The sequence below is a fragment of the Notolepis coatsorum genome (genome assembly GCF_963971535.1).
Source record: "Notolepis coatsorum genome assembly, chromosome: 10".
NCBI lineage: Eukaryota > Metazoa > Chordata > Actinopteri > Aulopiformes > Paralepididae > Notolepis > Notolepis coatsorum.
Genome location: NC_140174.1, coordinates 83,021,223 through 83,038,931, shown reverse-complemented (window position 1 = coordinate 83,038,931; position 17,709 = coordinate 83,021,223). Strand labels below are relative to the sequence as shown.

Genomic DNA, 17,709 nt, shown 5'->3' with positions numbered 1-17,709 from the left:
GCTTTGTTAGCGGTCAACCTCCTGATATGACCTCCTGAGTGTGTCTTCACCTCCTGATATGACCTGCCCCCAGAGAGGGAGTGTGCCTTCACCTCCTGATATGACCTGCCCCCAGAGAGGGAGTGTAGCAGGGGGCATCAAATGGTGTTTTCAGCTCCGCCGTCAAAGCTTCATGACTGGAGTCCTGATTCAGGGCTAATTTCTAATCTTAAATGGGCACTTCACCAAAAAAACAATGCTGATTTATTTTTGCACATAATCTCACACACTAAGGGCTAGATCCACAAAGAATGGATTGCACCGTGCTAATTGCACCCTTACTTACAATGAATTATTAATTGAAAATGGGGGACCCTGATGTAAACAAGACGAAAGTCTTTCTCTGGTCTGCATCCCCTTAACAATTGTGTGTATTGAGCCGTACTGTATTGTACCCATTCTGCAATCTGTTAATAAAGTTTTCATTCAATCAATCAATATGCGGGCGGGATCCACAAAGAATGGATTGCACGGTGCTAATTGCACCCTTACTTACAATTCATTAGGAATTGAAAATTGGGGACCCTGATGTAAACAAGACGAAAGTCTTTCTCTGGTCTGCATCCCCTTAACCATTGTGTGTATTGAGCCGTACTGTATTGTACCCATTCTGCAATCTGTTAATACAATTTTCAATCAATCAATCACCTGCGCACCCTCGCACTGTAAAAACATACAACAAAGAGCTGACAATGACAAAAGAGGTGATTATTCTGTTAGAGGAAAAAGTGATCACAGCAGAACGTTAAATCAAAAACACTAGACTGAACTTAAATTTCAACTATAAAAACTCTCTCACACACACACACACAGGGAGAGGGGGAGAGACAATAAATACATTTGATGTTGCCTTCATATTTGGACCAATATCTCCCTGCAATTTACCCCCCTCCCCCTCTCCACACACACACACAAAAGGCCCCTCCATAGCTCTCCACACGCGCCTCTCTCTATCCTCTGTTACGCGCAAGCAGTGCGTGTGTCTCTGATGGATGAATCTGTGGAGCGCACTGGAGTAGATGGAGAAACGATAGGAAATATAGAAATAGATGCATTCGTTAGAGAAAACCAATTTCAATAATCTATGCTTTATTCTATGCCTTATTCTATGCGCACTGCCAGCCAGCCTTTATGGGACAGAGAGATACAATTTCAATTTTGACGGAGAGAAGATAATCTCCTGATTCAGATATAATTGAACACAAAGGTTCCAAAGATATTTAATGTTTCTCTGCATATTTTCACACTGCCAACAAAGTACTGGGTCCATGTCCGTTGTCTCTTGTTTGGAATAGATTTGGTGCCAGCTGTAATTTCTGCCTGTCTCCGTCATCGAAACTTGAGGCCGAAAGTACTTAACCACTTCCCTTGGACAAAACTGTAGTTTTTTCACACAGCATGGGAAATAATACAGCCGGATTATCTGACAATAATTAAGATATTTACAAGTCGGATTAAGTTGTAAATAAGGAGACGGATGGAGAAGATTTCAAAGCACTCAAAATTGCCAATATAAAAATGTCGACCTATTTCTGAATTATGCATCATTTTGCCATTTTCTGAGGAATCGTGAGCTCCTTAACACTTTCAGTGCCAGCAGGGGGCGCACAATTTAGCGCTTGAGTGCCAGCGCTCTATTCAATGAGAGGGCGAGCAATTTGCGAACGCATAAACTATATCTTAAATTATGGCTATGTGTCTAATACGCCTGTCGCTTATCAGTGACTTGTTTGCAGTCAACATTGTCGAAACGGATTGTTTTTTAATCGGTACATTTCCGTTTTATACCATTTTGAAAAACGCGAATGTTTTGAAACTTCCAGAAAAAAAGGAGATTCTGCAGGAATCGCCCTTTAGTGGAATACACAAAATACGTTGTCATTTTTCGGCCTATTTATGAATAGTTTTCAAATAAACGCTAGATTATCGATAGTATATGTGTACTTATGCACGCTAGAGAAGCGGGCTGAAAAATCGATTATACATTTCCTGATCAGCCCACACACACACACACACACACACACATATGGGACACGCTGAGATATAGGTGAAAAAAAACTCTGATTACCCCAAGACTGGTAAAATGTATTCCTTACCTCAGATCAGATGTTCTCCAAAAATATTATTCCAATTCCTGATCGCCATTCCAAATATCGATCGCGTTTATTGATCCAACGCTGGGTACTGGAAACACATATTCCACGCTGTTCTGAGGGTGGGCAATGAATGGGATCGTCTCCGGTTACATGCCTGATAAGTAAAATTTGGATTCCGGAGTATTTTTTTCCCATCCATTTCATTCAGTCCAATCCAATGGGTGCAATACCATCCGGAGAGACGATAGGGGGCGGTATTTTCCGCGTTCGAGCTCAAAGCCAGTCCCAATGGTAACGTGAGGCTAGATTGATGAAAAATGAATGGAAATCACTAATAAAAAAAAAAACGATTCAAAGCGAGATTTCTCGTCGTTGGTACTCAACGGTTGGCATGAAATAACGAGAATTCTCATCGTTGGCACTCAAAGTGTTAACACATTCGCGGCCATTCGATTTCCCCATCTAGCTCTAGCTGGGCCAGGTTTCCATTACATAGTTTCACTGTGCGTCACCTTGTTTGTAGAGCTAAATCTATATTTTATATTATAGCTATGGATACAATACCATGGTAATTTGACAGTAACTATCTTCCATTCAAGATGCAAAAAATAATATTTTTTTTCATGAATACGTTCACACGTTATCCCATGGTGAATATAAGTATAATTTCGGAATGATCCGGCTAATTCCTGGGAGGCTGGTTATAGGGCGCAACGTGAATTCTACCAAAACCATTGGCGTTTCGTACCTGGACACGCTACTATTTCTAAATCAAATGTATATAATAGGTATTATGTTTCATTATGAATGCATGAAAGGAGGGGGGGTCATTTCTGATTATTTGATTGCCAGTAACGGCATTCGTTATTACCACAACACACGCCGATCAGGGGGATGGGTATGAAAACCTTGCACGATCAAGCTGAAATTTACATCAGATAGACCTTACCTGTGGTCGGTGGTATTCCAAAAAGAATATTCCAATTGTTTGATCGCCATCTGGTCCATCGTATGTCCATTTGGTCCACGACATAACCCACCACAACATATGGATTGGGGGTCCCGAAAACGATTCAATGCGATCGAGTGAAGCCCTAGGTTTCCCATTACTAGAAAAGTGCGCCCGGAGCGGTTTGAAGTCCCGGTCTGGAACAGGGTTTACTGCACTCTCTATACTGCCTACTAGCAGGATCTGGCCGGTACTGCACCTTCGGAGTCCCAGTATGCCTTTTAACGGCAACATACAGGTCACTGACATTGAATAGGATATTCAAATCGAAAAAAGGGAAACCGTTGGCGCCCAATAACGTATATGTACGTGGTTGCCCGCGAAAGTGTTAAACAAGGCGGGTTAGATGGTGCCGAGTCACAAATGATCTAGATGACACGGTAGCAATATATTGTCTTATAGGGACTGCTACCTTATCATTTCATTGAGCTATAATTAACACAACACAAGGATTCAATGTCCCCAATGACATCACTGGTGGCCATATAAAAAAATATATGTCTCTTTTTTTCTTCAGAGAATTTCCTTGGTCAGTAGCTTCGCTGCCTCTCTGTTCCTTGGGGACTACGCTGCTATTGACTACAGTGACGGTAGAGTTCATTCACCCTTCACATTCACACCCACACATTCATTCATGACTGATTCATATAGAAATTAATCCAATCAATTGAACAACAAAGGCACCACCCTACATGTATGTCTAACTGACATAGAGAACCTGGAGTATATATATATTGATTGATTGATTGATTGATTGATTCCCCAGGTTCGGGGATGAATCTTCTGGACATCGCCACTAGAGACTGGTCTGAGGCATGTTTGGAGGCCTCTGCCCCTCAGCTCAAGACACTCCTGGGTCCACCACAGCCTTCCACATCAATACTGGTAGGGTGTGCGTGCGTGCGTGTGTGTGTGTAATGTTAGTAATTAATGAATTCCACCTTTATAAAGTGGGGACACTTAGATCAAGCTCACACATTTACCCAAATTTAGAGTTACGGACAACTTTCAGTAGTTACTATTTATTTTGATACTGATGAAGGAGAAAGATACACTTGGCTGTGTGGCAGCCCCAGGTCCACAAGTCTTCAGCCCCAGGTCCACAAGTCTTCAGCCCCAGGTCCACAAGTCTTCAGCCCCAGGTCCACAAGTCTTCAGCCTCAGGTCCACAAGTCTTCAGCCCCAGGTCCACAAGTCTTCAGCCCCAGGTCCACAAGTCTTCAGCCCCAGGTCCGAAAGCGATTCAATGCGATCGGGGAGACCCCTCGGTCCAGGCTACTCGAAAACTCAGCCCGGATGAATTTCAATGATACACAGCCACATACACAGTCACAAAGGGAGTGCAACATCGGCTGCATACCACCAGGCGGCGGTATTGTACTTTTGCAAACTTTTGCATTCCATATGGTCACACAGCCTTCCTGGATGATTTATGAATGGAAATAGCAAATAAAAGAAATAACGATCAAATAAGGCGCCTCCCTCAAACTGAACAGTGACATCTCCTTAGCAAATGACCTCAATACCTTCTATGCGAGGTTTGATGCTGGTAATAACAACACCAGCTCACAAGCCACGGCAAGGGGGGGGGGGGGGGGGTCGGCTGCTGATGGAGGCGCAGTGTTCAGGGTAACAGAGCATGAGGTGAGGCGGACCTTTAAAAAAGTGAATATCAGGAAGGCAGCAGGTCCGGACGGCATCCCCGGCCGCGTCCTAAGAGTCTGTGCCGACCAACTGGCCCCAGTATTCACTGACATCTTCAACCTGTCCTTAGAACAGGCTGTCATCCCCACCTGCCTGAAGAAGTCCACTATTATCCCTGTACCCAAAAAATCCAAGCCTGCTTGCCTCAACGACTACCGCCCTGTAGCTCTCACCTCCATAGCCATGAAGTGCTTTGAGAAGCTAGTAAAGGGCTACATCTGCTCCTCCCTCCCCATCAACATGGACCCCCTGCAATTTGCATACCGCCCCAACAGGTCCACGGAGGACGCCATAGCCCATGTGCTGCACACAGCAGCATCACACCTGGACAAGAGGCAGGGGAACTATGTGAGAATGCTATTCATCGACTACAGCTCGGCATTCAATACCATAGTCCCCTCCATACTCATAGCCAAGCTCAGGGACCTGGGCTTTTTTCTATGACCTCTGCCAGTGGGTCTTGGACTTCCTGACTGGCAGACCCCAGGTGGTGAGAGCAGGCAACTGCACCTCCTCATCCATCACCCTCAACATAGGGGCCCCCCAGGGCTGTGTTCTGAGTCCCCTCCTCTACTCCCTGTACACACACGACTGTGTGGCTCAGCGGAGTAGCAATACAATCATCAAATTTGCTGACGACACAGTGGTGGTGGGCCTGATCTCTGCCAACGACGAGAGGGCCTACCTGGAAGAGGTCAAGGTCCTGGCGGGATGGTGCCAGGAAAACAGCCTCTCCCTGAACATCAGCAAAACAAAGGAGATGATTGTGGACTTCAGGAGGTCGGGGGTCAAGGACTACAGCCCCCTCAGCATCGACGGGGCACCGGTTGAGAGAGTCAACAGCTTTAAGTACCTCGGAGCCTACATATCCGAGGACTTGACATGGACCACACACATTGACAGTGTTGTGAAGAAGGCACGACAACGCCTCTACTTCCTCAGGCGCCTAAGGAAGTTCCAAGTCAGTCAGAAGATCCTTAAGAACTTCTACTCATGTACAATAGAGAGCATCTTGACCGGCAACATCACCTCCTGGTTTGGGAATAGCACTGCACAAGACCGAAGCAGACTACAAAGAGTGACACGTTCAGCCGAACGCACAATTGGAGGGGGGCTCCCCACCCTCCAGAACATTTACAACAAGCGTTGCAAGGGCAAGGCTAAGAGAATCATTAAAGACTCCAGTCACCCGAACAACTGCCTCTTTGAACTGCTGCGGTCAGGCAAGCGATACCGGAGTCTCAAGGCGAGCACAGAAAGACTCAGAAGAAGCTTCTATCCCCAGGCCATCAGGCTGCTAAACGAACAATGAATGAACACTACACAACAACAACCACCAAACGCACATAGCACACACATCCACACGCACACACTCACTTTAAACAAACACACTGTAGCACCCACTCCACACACTTTATAGCACACACCCACTTTAAACAAACACACTGTAGCACCCACTCCCCACACTTTATATTTATTGATGAAGGATTGCACTACAACTCGTACACCTTACTGTAAATTGTACCTAAATTGTACCTCATCCCATTTCTGCTTTGCACTAGATAGTACTGTACATTAGTACACTGCATAGTATTGTATATTATATGGTAACTCAGAACATTGTACATATGTCTATACCGAACACTGTGACCTCATTTTCTTCTTCTAAATTACATGCTATACTATGTTATTTGATACTATCTTGTCTAGCACAGTCTCTGGAGCGTAACAGTAAGAAGCATTTTGTATGAAAGTATTCTGTACTTCTGTATGACAACTATTAAAGAAACTTGAAACTTGAAAACTATACGTGGTTGGCGTTATTCGATTGGTGGACAAACACGTATATATGCGTGGACGGCGCTGAATGAGTTAATATAAATGCATTTTTTTATTCCAATCCCGATTTGTATTTGAGATTCCTAAATTCCATCGGACTTGACTTCTTCGTGCCCCTCAGTGAGTGTAATACCAGCATTCAACTGTATGCGCCACAGCGGTTTCTGCCATCATCATCATCACCACCCACGCTATGTATAAAATATATAGGTCCGCGGAGAGGCACGCTGAGGAGGCCGTGCAAACTGCAATGGAATACGGGGCATCTCTCTCTCTCTTTACCTAATATTTTGATTCTATCCTGACATTTTCCAGTTGGAAGGGCAGTCTATATGCGCAACGGTAAAAAAAAAATTTAAAGGGCACTTTTTTATGAGGCTCAAAAGGGCAGGTGCTCGAGCACCCCTTGGGCTCTATGTGTGCACGACTGCACATGCCTGTTGTTGAACCTTAAGGCGTGTTCACACTATCCGCGGATATTCCGGACTTTCTGGTGGACCAAATGTGAAAATGATACATTGTTTGATTTTGGTCTGCGTTCACACTACCCTTTTTGGTGTGGATCTAATTTGTAAACAAAGGACATACAGTCGTTCATCTATTGGACTAATAGCACTCACAAACGTAAACAGTTGCCGACAGCGTAATGAGAGAGATATGTCATTACGAGCGCGGCGCAAGTCGACTAGAGAGTAGAGAGAGAGAGAGAGAGAGACTGTCCGCACGTGGCGCGAGTCTAGAGTAGAGAGAGAGAGAGGAAGAGAGAGACTGCGAGTCTAGAGAGAGAGAGAGAGAGAGGAAGAGAGAGACTGTCCTGTCCACGCGCCTGTCATTCATTTGAGTTGGGTCGCGCGCAAGCTGTCGCTGTCAAGTTGGCGCTGTCAAGTTGGGTCGCGCGGCAGCCGCCACTAGGCGCCTGTCACTCATTAGCTCTAGATTAGGTACTATATAAAGTTTGATCGCGTTCACACCAACAGCAAACGCACCATGGTCCACTTTGAAACGAACCGAGTCCCAACTTTTCAAGAGGACCATGGTTCGGTTGTTTGGTCCTCAAAATAGTTCGGTTTGTGTTCACACCTGTACAAACGAAACGGACTATTGATCTAAAGGGACCATGGTCCACTTAAAGTGGACCAAACAGGGTAGGTGTGAACGCGCCCTAAAAAAACCCAATAAAAACTATTTAAATAATAACAGTGTGAGCGCTCACCCCACCTCTCAAGCACCTGGTGATTTAGTGATTGACAGTGGTGAAGTATCTCTATCTTCATTTATACCTATATCTAAGTTCAGTGATCGTATAGTCTTTTACCCTTTTCCCCTGCATTGTTTGGTATTTCAGATGTTCGGTTCAATTAAAGGAAAGAAGCTGACGAGGTGGTCTAATCAAACAAACTGCTGTGTTTATTACTATTAATAAACCACAGCTTAGGAATCAAAACAAGTAAAAGCTCTTTACTTCAATCTAATTGTCTCTTTGATGTGGCAGTTTGGTCCATGATCCGATCAGCTAGGGCCGATCAGAGCTTTCTTCTCCGGTGCTGGTGTTGTTGTCTCTCGGGTTCCCATGCCAACACGCGGCTTCTCTCGTGGTTGGTGGTCGCCAGGGCAACCTTGGGTCTCCGTGAGTATCAGCGCTCAGGCAGAGAGCGCTTGTTTTCGTCTCTCCTCGGTGGTAGGCTCTCCTGCTGCGAGGCGATCGTCTGTCATCGGGTGTCTCCGTGGCGCTGTGTCTCCGGCTCGGCTCTCGAGTTGCCGGCTTGGTGAATCTCCCTCTGTCGGTGGAGGTTTCAGCGCTCCAGTCTCCAGGTCCCTTCTGGGTGTCTCCGTCTCCAGGATCCCCTCTGTCTCCTCGCCTGCCCTTTTTAATGACATAGAACAAGACCTCTCCCCTGCCTGTCTAGTGACGTCACTCCCACAATCGGGCTTCCCCATTCGCCAAATTCCTTCTAGCAGGAACCCCTTCTGTAGTGACACGTCCTGACACAGCCTTGGTCTGCTGACACAACAGTTTCACAATTAGAATCTGCCGGGCTGTTTTAGCAGTTTAGTCATTACTTTATTAGGGAATCCGTTTCACTGAGTAACACATCCTCATGTTTCTTGTGACACAATGTTTACATTAGATTGTCTAGATTGGAGAAACAGACTACTTTGTTTCTTGATTAACCTCTGACCAATACTGTACAGCCTTATCTTCCAGCATTAAGAGTTTTTTATTCCTTATTGTGACTACCGTTATCCTAATAGTTTTAAGTTATGCCCATTTTGTAACTCATGTATTTGTCTATTTAAATGTTACATCCTACTGTTTGTATTGTCTATTCTAAAGTAATTTGTAATCTAGGTTGTAGCTCTATTTTGATCACTTAAATATTTTGTTCAGTATTAACATTAATTAACAAACGATGTCTTTGTATTCGGTTCACTTATTGTCAACTTTTCTGGTTTTGCTAAACCTTTTATCTAATGTAATTTTGTATGACAGATATCTTTTTAGTACATTAGTAATTTGCACCGTTTTAACTGGTGGCATTTCTACTGTGATGTGAAATGGGAGATTCTCACCTTTCTGACCTCTGTACTTTTAGTCAGCATGCCGTTGTAACCTAAATTGCTTTAGCTTAGTGTAAATATGACATTTGATCCCAACTGTTATTTTCAGTTTGTCTTAGTTCCTTTCTCCATCTATTTGAGATGGCCATTTCCTAACCACAGCTGCTAACCTCATCAGATAAGGTGCTATTCTGCACCGGTGGAATGTACCCTAACGTCATAAACAGTCCTTTGCTTTATCAGCAAACCACCCTCTGTGATTAGCCCTGACGGCAGATGCGTCCTGGAGTTGGCTGAGTGCGGGGTGAGCAGATGTCCTCTCAACCTCTTGCCTAGGGCCACAGAAATAACTCACATGGGGGTTTTCAAAATGGCCCTTCTTATCAAATCAACTTTTCTATCTACTCATTACTTTGTACATTTCAGTTGCTATGTTCAGGTTTCATTTAGAAATATACGACAGTGGCTCAGGAGGTAGAGAGGTCGTCTGGTAATTGGAAGGTTCCTGGTTTAATTCCCGCTCCTCCTGGACAGCGTGGTGAAGTGTCCTTGAGCAAGACACTTAACCACTAATTGCTCCCGATGAGAAAGTTGCCACCTTGCATGGTTTTCAGCGTCTTTGGATTATTGAATAAGATTACTATATAAATATGACTATATAAATAAAATGTATTATTATGGTTGCCTCTGCCGTTGGTGTGTGAGTGAATGTGAGGAACAAATTGTAAAGCGCTTTGGATAAAAGTCCATTTACCATGGCAATAAGCACTCATAATTCTCAAAAATAACCATAATTGAGGCTCCCCTTGCCTATTCTGTTCACTACTCTGTTCACTACTCTGTTCACTATTCAGTTCACTATTCTGTTCACTATTCTGTTCACTACTATGTTCACTATTCAGTTCACTACTCTGTTCACTATTCTGTTCACTACTCTGTTCACTATTCAGTTCACTACTCTGTTCACTATGCTGTTCACTATTCAGTTCACTACTCTGTTCACTATTCTGTTCACTACTGTTACGCACCCCAGTAAGGGGACGCAACACAAGGCCACAGACAGGGTAGGTGAGGGTGCAGTGACACAAAACCACGGAAACAATTTGCTAAATAATAGTATTTATTTTACAAACACAAAAAAAACTCAGCAACACAGAGAGCAAGGAGGACTACCTAGTGGCACCAAATTAAATACAAAAGGAAATGAAAACCCACCCCCCCTTACAGGCGCTGACGCCCAAAAGTACAGGTGGTGGTGCTCACTCTAAAGCTGGTGTCTTTAACATCAGGTCACCTACGTGATGCAAAATGTAGACCCAGGGTATCTTCCTGTCCTCAATGTCCCTGTGTGCGAAACAAAAGTTTAATACACAAGAAAAAAGGAATCACCATAGGCTGGGTGACAAGGGAACAAATATACAAGGGATTAATACAGAAATGTACTACAAACACCAAAAGACACAAGGATTCCAATAAAGAACTATTCACCAAAGGTCCTACTCAAAAGCACACAGCTCTACAATTACAATAATGCTCCAAAAGCCACAGTTCTACAATAATGCTGAACACAAAAGATATCTCCTAAACTAACTAACAGCACAAAGTACCAGAGCCTTCACCAGCTCTACCAAACATACCCCAAAGAGCCACGGCTCTATAGCAAACGACAGAGAGAGAAACTGACACAAAGACTGGGACATATGAAGGGGTGTGGAGGTTGATTGCAGACGAGCCTCAGCTGCTTCTGCTGTTGCTGGAGTGAGATGGTGATTGACCAGCTGCTACTGGAACTGAGAGACACCTGAGAATGGGGATATGTAGACACTTTCACAGTATTATTGTTGTCTCACTCTTCTGTCCCGTCTTGCACTTTACTTACTTAATTATTTATTTACTGTTGTATTGTTCTTAATTTGTGAAAAAAGCATGCACTGTAATGTCAAATCACGTTCCATTTTGTACCTATATAAAATGGCGAATAAAGTAATCTGAATCTGAAGAGGGAGACACAAGACCACAAACAAAACATGCCTATATATACAACAGATAACATACATAACTCCCTCTATATACATACATAAGGACAGGGTCTGTAACAACTACTCTGTTCACTATTCTGTTCACTGCTCAGTTCACTATTCAGTTCACTACTCTGTTCACTATTCTGTTCACTACTCTGTTCACTACTCTGTTCACTACTCTGCTCACTGCTCTGTTCACTATGCTATTCACTATTTAGTTCACTACTCTGCTCACTATTCTGTCCACTGCTCTGTTCACTATGCTGTTCACTACTCTGTTCACTGCTCTGTTCACTACTCTGTTCACTGCTCTGTTCACTACTCTGTTCACTACTCTGTTCACTACTCTGTTCACTGCTCTGTTAACTATGCTGTTCACTGCTCTGTTCACTACTCTGTTCACTGCTCTGTTCACTACTCTGTTCACTGCTCTGTTCACTACTCTGTTCACTACTCTGTTCACTGCTCTGTTAACTATGCTGTTCACTGCTCTGTTCACTACTCTGTTCACTGCTCTGTTCACTATGCTGTTCACTGCTCTGTTCACTACTCTGTTTACTACTCGGTTCACTACTCGGTTCACACGGCCCTGAATAGTTTCTTTACGGACCACAGAACAGACCTGCTAGCTGGACGTTGTCCCGAGGAGGTTAAATACCCACACTCCTTTAACCAGCACTAGTTGTGAATCACTCAGTATTTGTGTAGTAGCCTTGGTGCTTGAGATGGATAATATGAATTTGTTAGTATTAATGAATGAATGAATACTTGTTGGTTCTAGAGGAGAGACAACAACATGGACATTGTACTCTTCTAAAGACCTTTATTTATTGCTCTGTCCTTAGGGCTCTGTCTCCTCCTACTATACAGTATGTCTCTTGTTGGTCTCTGTCTCCTCCTACTATACAGTATGTCTCTTGTTGGTCTCTGTCTCCTCCTACTATACAGTATGTCTCTTGTTGGTCACTGTCTCCTCCTACACAGTACTACCCAGTAATGCCCTGAACAGGCTACAATATGTCCAAAATTCTGCTGCCAGGGTTCTCACCCGCACCAAGTCCTGGCACCACATCACCCCCACCCTCATCCACCTCCACTGGCTTCCAGTCAAGTCCCGCATCAATTTCAAGATCCTCCTCATCACTTACAAAGCCCTTTACTCCCTTGCCCCCCGGTACCTAGCGGACCTCCTCCATCCCTACATTCCGCCCCGGAGGCTGCGGTCCTCTGACTCCGGTCTCCTCTCCATCCCCACCACCAACATGCGGACTGTTGGTCCCAGAGCCTTCTCTGTGGCCGCATCCACCCTCTGGAACTCACTCCCTCCAAACATCCGTAGTGCTACATCCCTGCACTCTTTCAAATCCCAACTCAAAACCCACCTTTTCACCAAATTTGTAAATTACTCTGCCTGATTTCCCCTTTTCTTTCGTTTTCTTTCTTTTCTTTCCTTTTGATTAATATTTTGTTGTTACGTTGTTCCCTGTCCCCCTCCCTTAGCTGTTAAGCGCCTTGGGTCTCCTGAAAGGCGCTATATAAATTTAAGATATAATAATTATTATTATTATTATTATATCTCTTGTTGGTCTCTGTCTCCTCCTACTATACAGTATGTCTCTTGTTGGTCACTGTCTCCTCCTACTATACAGTATGTCTCTTGTTGGTCACTGTCTCCTCCTACTATACAGTATGTCTCTTGTTGGTCTCTGTCTCCTCCTACTATACAGTATGTCTCTTGTTGGTCTCTGTCTCCTCCTACTATACAGTATGTATCTTGTTGGTCTCTGTCTCCTCCTACTATACAGTATGTCTCTTGTTGGTCACTGTCTCCTCCTACTATACAGTATGTCTCTTGTTGGTCACTGTCTCCTCCTACTATACAGTATGTCTCTTGTTGGTCACTGTCTCCTACTATACAGTATGTCTCTTGTTGGTCACTGTCTCCTCCTACTATACAGTGTCTCTTGTTGGTCTCTGTCTCCAGGGCTCTGTGTCCTCCTACTATGTGTCTCGCTACGGCTTCTCTGAAGACTGCAAGGTGGTGGCGTTCACTGGGGACAATCCAGGTAAAAGAAATAGCTTGGTTTGATTTTTTTTTTGGCCATTTTCCCACCCCTCACTTCCTCAATGGCATGCATATCAGGAAGTGAAAGTCAATTGAATCGTCTCTCTTAATCAGATAATCAGAATCAGAAAGGTCTTTATTGCCAAGTAGTTTACAAATTTTGGTAGTTTTTGGTGCGACATTAACGGACAGACAATTACGGTAGAAGGAAATCGGCTGTCCCTGGATTGACTGATGTCTCTGGATTGACTGATGTCTCTGTGTGTTCTGTGTCCTAAGCAGTTCTGACTTCTTTAATTAATTCTTATCTTTCAGGCTAATGAGAATGTTTGAAACTCACAAAGAAATTGACTCATCAGAAAATGTAAATAAAGTAGTAATCGGCCACAGGCCAAGTACATAATGTATGTTATGTTATAGCCATAAGTAATATTACGTATTGTATAAGTCATATATTTACGCTTTGTATTGGCAAAAGTCCAAAACAAACACTGCGACCGGGAGTTGGACCAAAAATGATTGTGGTTGTGGGCGAGTGCCACTAGACTAAGCCACTCACCCACCCTGATGCAAACACAGCAAGACTATGATTATGGTTAGATGGTTAGTTTTAACGTTCTAGCGTCCTCTCTGCCACCACCTCTAGTTTGACCAGTTCGACTCCCACCACAGAGCTAGCCTTCCTCACCAGCTTGTTCAGTTTGTTAGTGTCCCTTGAGTTGACGTACCCCCCCCCCCCCCAGTTTACAATGGTAAAAAAAGTAAGGCTGAGACCATTTATCGATAATTATAGATTTATCGATAATTATCAATAACTGCGTGAAATCGATCGTTAAAAAAAACTATAAGTGACGCCACTTATCGATTTCATGCAGTTATCGATAAGTGGTCTCAGTGAGGCATTCACCTGTAGGGGGTAGGTGCGCGAAAGTTACCATAGCTCAGTGTAGGAAGGTCCGATCGACTCTGGGTTTATCTCTACGTGTTCAGGAGACTCGGGTGCATAAAAACCTGATCATTGTTCATGTCTCTAGTACCCCTACAACCCGACGTACGAGTGAACCTATGAAGGGGAGCAAGATATGGCAGGATACTTATTTTGAGAACTCGTTAACCACTAATAAGCTACAAAACCAAACTGTCTATCATATCGAAACGGGTTGTATAGGAATAAAAAAAAAAAATCACATCTAGAATTTGCCCACCCAATTGATACCAAAAAAGTGTTTGGCCCAAGGACTAGAAGAGCTACAGTATTGATTCGTCAGTACTTCCAATTCGTGACCAGATAATTGAAGCTTCTGTTTTCTGTCTGCCATTGTCCTAGGAGGACATGCATACTGTTGCATGGGCAGTATTTATACTACTTTACCATATCAGGAGCAAATTGCTCTCCGTGAACCAACTGCATTGACGGATATCGGGAGCAAATTGCACACCGTATGGGCCTGTTTGCGCTATATCATCCATGCAATATCTTTAGTGAATAAGTCGCAAAGATGGAGCAAATAGCCGCAGCAAAACACACGCAATTAACACTTTGATCGCCATCGTTAAATTCATAATTTACCACCCCTAGCCAGCTCTATTTGTCTATGGAGAAGTTCCCCTTCTTTGCAGGGCTATAACTTTTTAAATTCTATTGCTAAATTGACATTATTATGGCCCATTCAATGTCATATATCTATTGTTCAGGGTGTAGCAACGTTATACTTTTTCATTCACATATTCATACTAAAATATGGTCTAAAGTATAAGTATGTTTTTATCGTTTTCTGCAGCTTTCTCCAGAACTTGATTTATAGCCCCAAATGCATTATATTGATGATCAAATACAGTTTGGTAGCGATCGGTGCCAGATAAAAAATTTCAACTGGAGGTACTTCTAGAAGTTACTACGTATCATCTGATGTTGACCGGATGGGCGGGGGGTCGTTTCGTGGGCAACGTTATATCATTCATCTAGTGTGGGTCATATGATCATCAGAGCAGTTTATATGGAACACGTTAGAAAATAACGCTGGATCTTACCGTATCTTCCTCGCGCCGTTGGACGATCAGCTTGGAGTAGACAGTTTCCGATTATGGGATGTTGATCTAGATGAACCATTTCCAGGTTGTATAATACTATATACGTCCAAATAACGTTGTTTATTGAGTTAGGGCGAGCGATTGATTATCCAGTGTGTCGAGATGGAGTCCGGCTAACGATCGCGAGTGCCCGGACGAAATATGGATGAGCACTTCCTGTTTGGCGCGTCACTTCCTGTTGGCGATCTGCCGATCGGCCACCAGATGGCGCTCTTGAACCGTTAGAGAGTTGAGAGGAGATCAGCAGTATATCTCAGGTCCCCGGAGGAGAAATATGATTTCGATCACAGATTTTTGAAATATTGATATCAAAGACGAGTTACAGCGTCTTCGGCAGAATGAGCATGGCGGGGAAAGATGAGTTCCAGCGTTTTCGGCGGTTAAAGTGTTAAGGGTGCTATTAGCGGGCGCAATCCATTCCATCCATGTGAATATTTTAACATGTGCACGATTGCCCTGTGTGATTACATTGCAGCCCGTTTTGCGGCTGCTGGCTGAAGTGATCTCTCTCAATACTGGACCAATTACAAAACATTTTGTTCCTATTATTTATTTAGACCACAAAGGATGTTAAAATAGGGTCCAGGTTTAGAAATACCGGAATTATCCTTTAAATAAGTCGTCCTTTTGTTTGTTTGCAGGTTCCCTGGCAGGAATGAGACTCCAGGAAGGAGACATTGCTGTAAGTTCTTCTAAGTCCCAACAGTAAAGTACTGTAGTGAAGAAATTAATAACTCATTAATAGCCATTTTTCAAATCTGTAGAGTCAATATGTTAATGTTGTAATACATAGGTGTCAAACTCATGGCCCGCGGGCCAAATGTGGCCCGCCACGTCATTTGATGTGGCCCCCAAGAGCTCTGGTAAAAAAATAAATATATATATATATTTTTTTTTTACACATTAATCTTGGGTTCAAAAATAGCGGCGTTAAAATAATTGTGGGTTAATGCGTTAATAAAGTTTTAACTTTGACAGACACATTCTTACACACATGTATGTTGAACATCTGAGGAAAAAAGCCAAAAGCACTTACTCCTCAGACATTCTTTGACAATTTTACAGCCCAAAATACAAAAAAGATCCAGGCGGAATAGGTAACAAAGGGTTGAAGAAATATTGTCTGAACTGTCAGATGCAAACTGGCTGTGTGACATAACCGAGCATCTCGCTCAATTGAATAAGAAGCTGTAGTGACGCAAACAAGTCCCACCCAAAACTTGACCAATATAGTTGTGAACTGAGACGACCCTTATTTTGTTATTTTTGAGTACAGTTACAGTTGTGTGTTCATGCAGACACATAATAGCAATTTCATTACGAATTGAAAATGGGGGACCCTGATGTAAACAAGTCGAAAGTCTTTCTCTGGTCTGCATCCCCTTAATAATTGTGTGTATTGAGCTGTACTGTACTGTACCCATTCTGCAATATGTTAATTAAAGTTAATTAAACTATCTTCCATTAGTTGGATGTATGGCCTCTGCAAGGTTGTGTGCAGCCATTTGTTTTTGTAACATCTGCTACATCTGTCCCACGTGTTCTTTGCAGCTCACAGTTGTTAGTTCTGCCCCTCTTGACTGTGACAAAAAGGTTTTGAACAAACTTAATGTCATAGCTTGTATTTGATGATATTCTTCTTTGTTATTTACTTGAATGGTTTGATCATTGATTGATGGAGTAATATGGGGTTCTGATCAACTAAAATTATTTATTAAAATAACATAAGCTAACATATATTTTTACATCTATGCAAATGCATATGCAATATGTATAACTTGAATAAGTAATAAATACAGAAACAACATGTTTAACAATATGTAAATGAGTAGCTACATTTATTTTACATTACATTAACATTTATACAGTCTTTGGCCCTTTGAGGGCAACCATAATGCTGATGTGGCCCTCTGTGAAAATGAGTTTGACACCCCTGTTGTAATACATTTGTTATAAACAAATGTTTATTCAAACATCAAGAATAAACAAGTGTGTGTGCGTGTGTGTGTGTGTGTGTGTGTGTGTGTGTGTGTGTGTGTGTGTGTGTGTGTGTGTGTGTGTGTGTGTGTGTGTGTGTGTGTGTGTGTGTGTGTGTGCGTGTGTGTGCGTGCATACACATGCAGGTAAGCCTGGGCACCAGTGATACAATCTTCTTATGGATCAAGGAGCCATGTCCTGCTTTGGAAGGACACATCTTCTGTAACCCTGTAGACCAATTGTCATATATGGCCCTGCTATGGTAACACACACACACATACACACACACACACACTGTACATAAGTGCT

The 17,709-nt window shown here is 43.1% G+C and overlaps 1 protein-coding gene across 1 annotated transcript in view; it reads left to right on the top strand.

The window, feature by feature from the left end:
* xylb (xylulokinase homolog (H. influenzae)) overlaps nt 1-17,709 on the top strand; it is a 67,540-nt gene that overhangs the window by 17,223 nt on the left and 32,608 nt on the right. Inside the window, exons 8-12 of the mRNA XM_084323870.1 lie at nt 3,662-3,734; nt 3,911-4,029; nt 13,252-13,333; nt 16,065-16,105; nt 17,547-17,662. Of these exons, the coding sequence (XP_084179996.1) occupies nt 3,662-3,734; nt 3,911-4,029; nt 13,252-13,333; nt 16,065-16,105; nt 17,547-17,662 (431 nt within the window). The remainder of the gene's footprint in view (nt 1-3,661; nt 3,735-3,910; nt 4,030-13,251; nt 13,334-16,064; nt 16,106-17,546; nt 17,663-17,709) is intronic.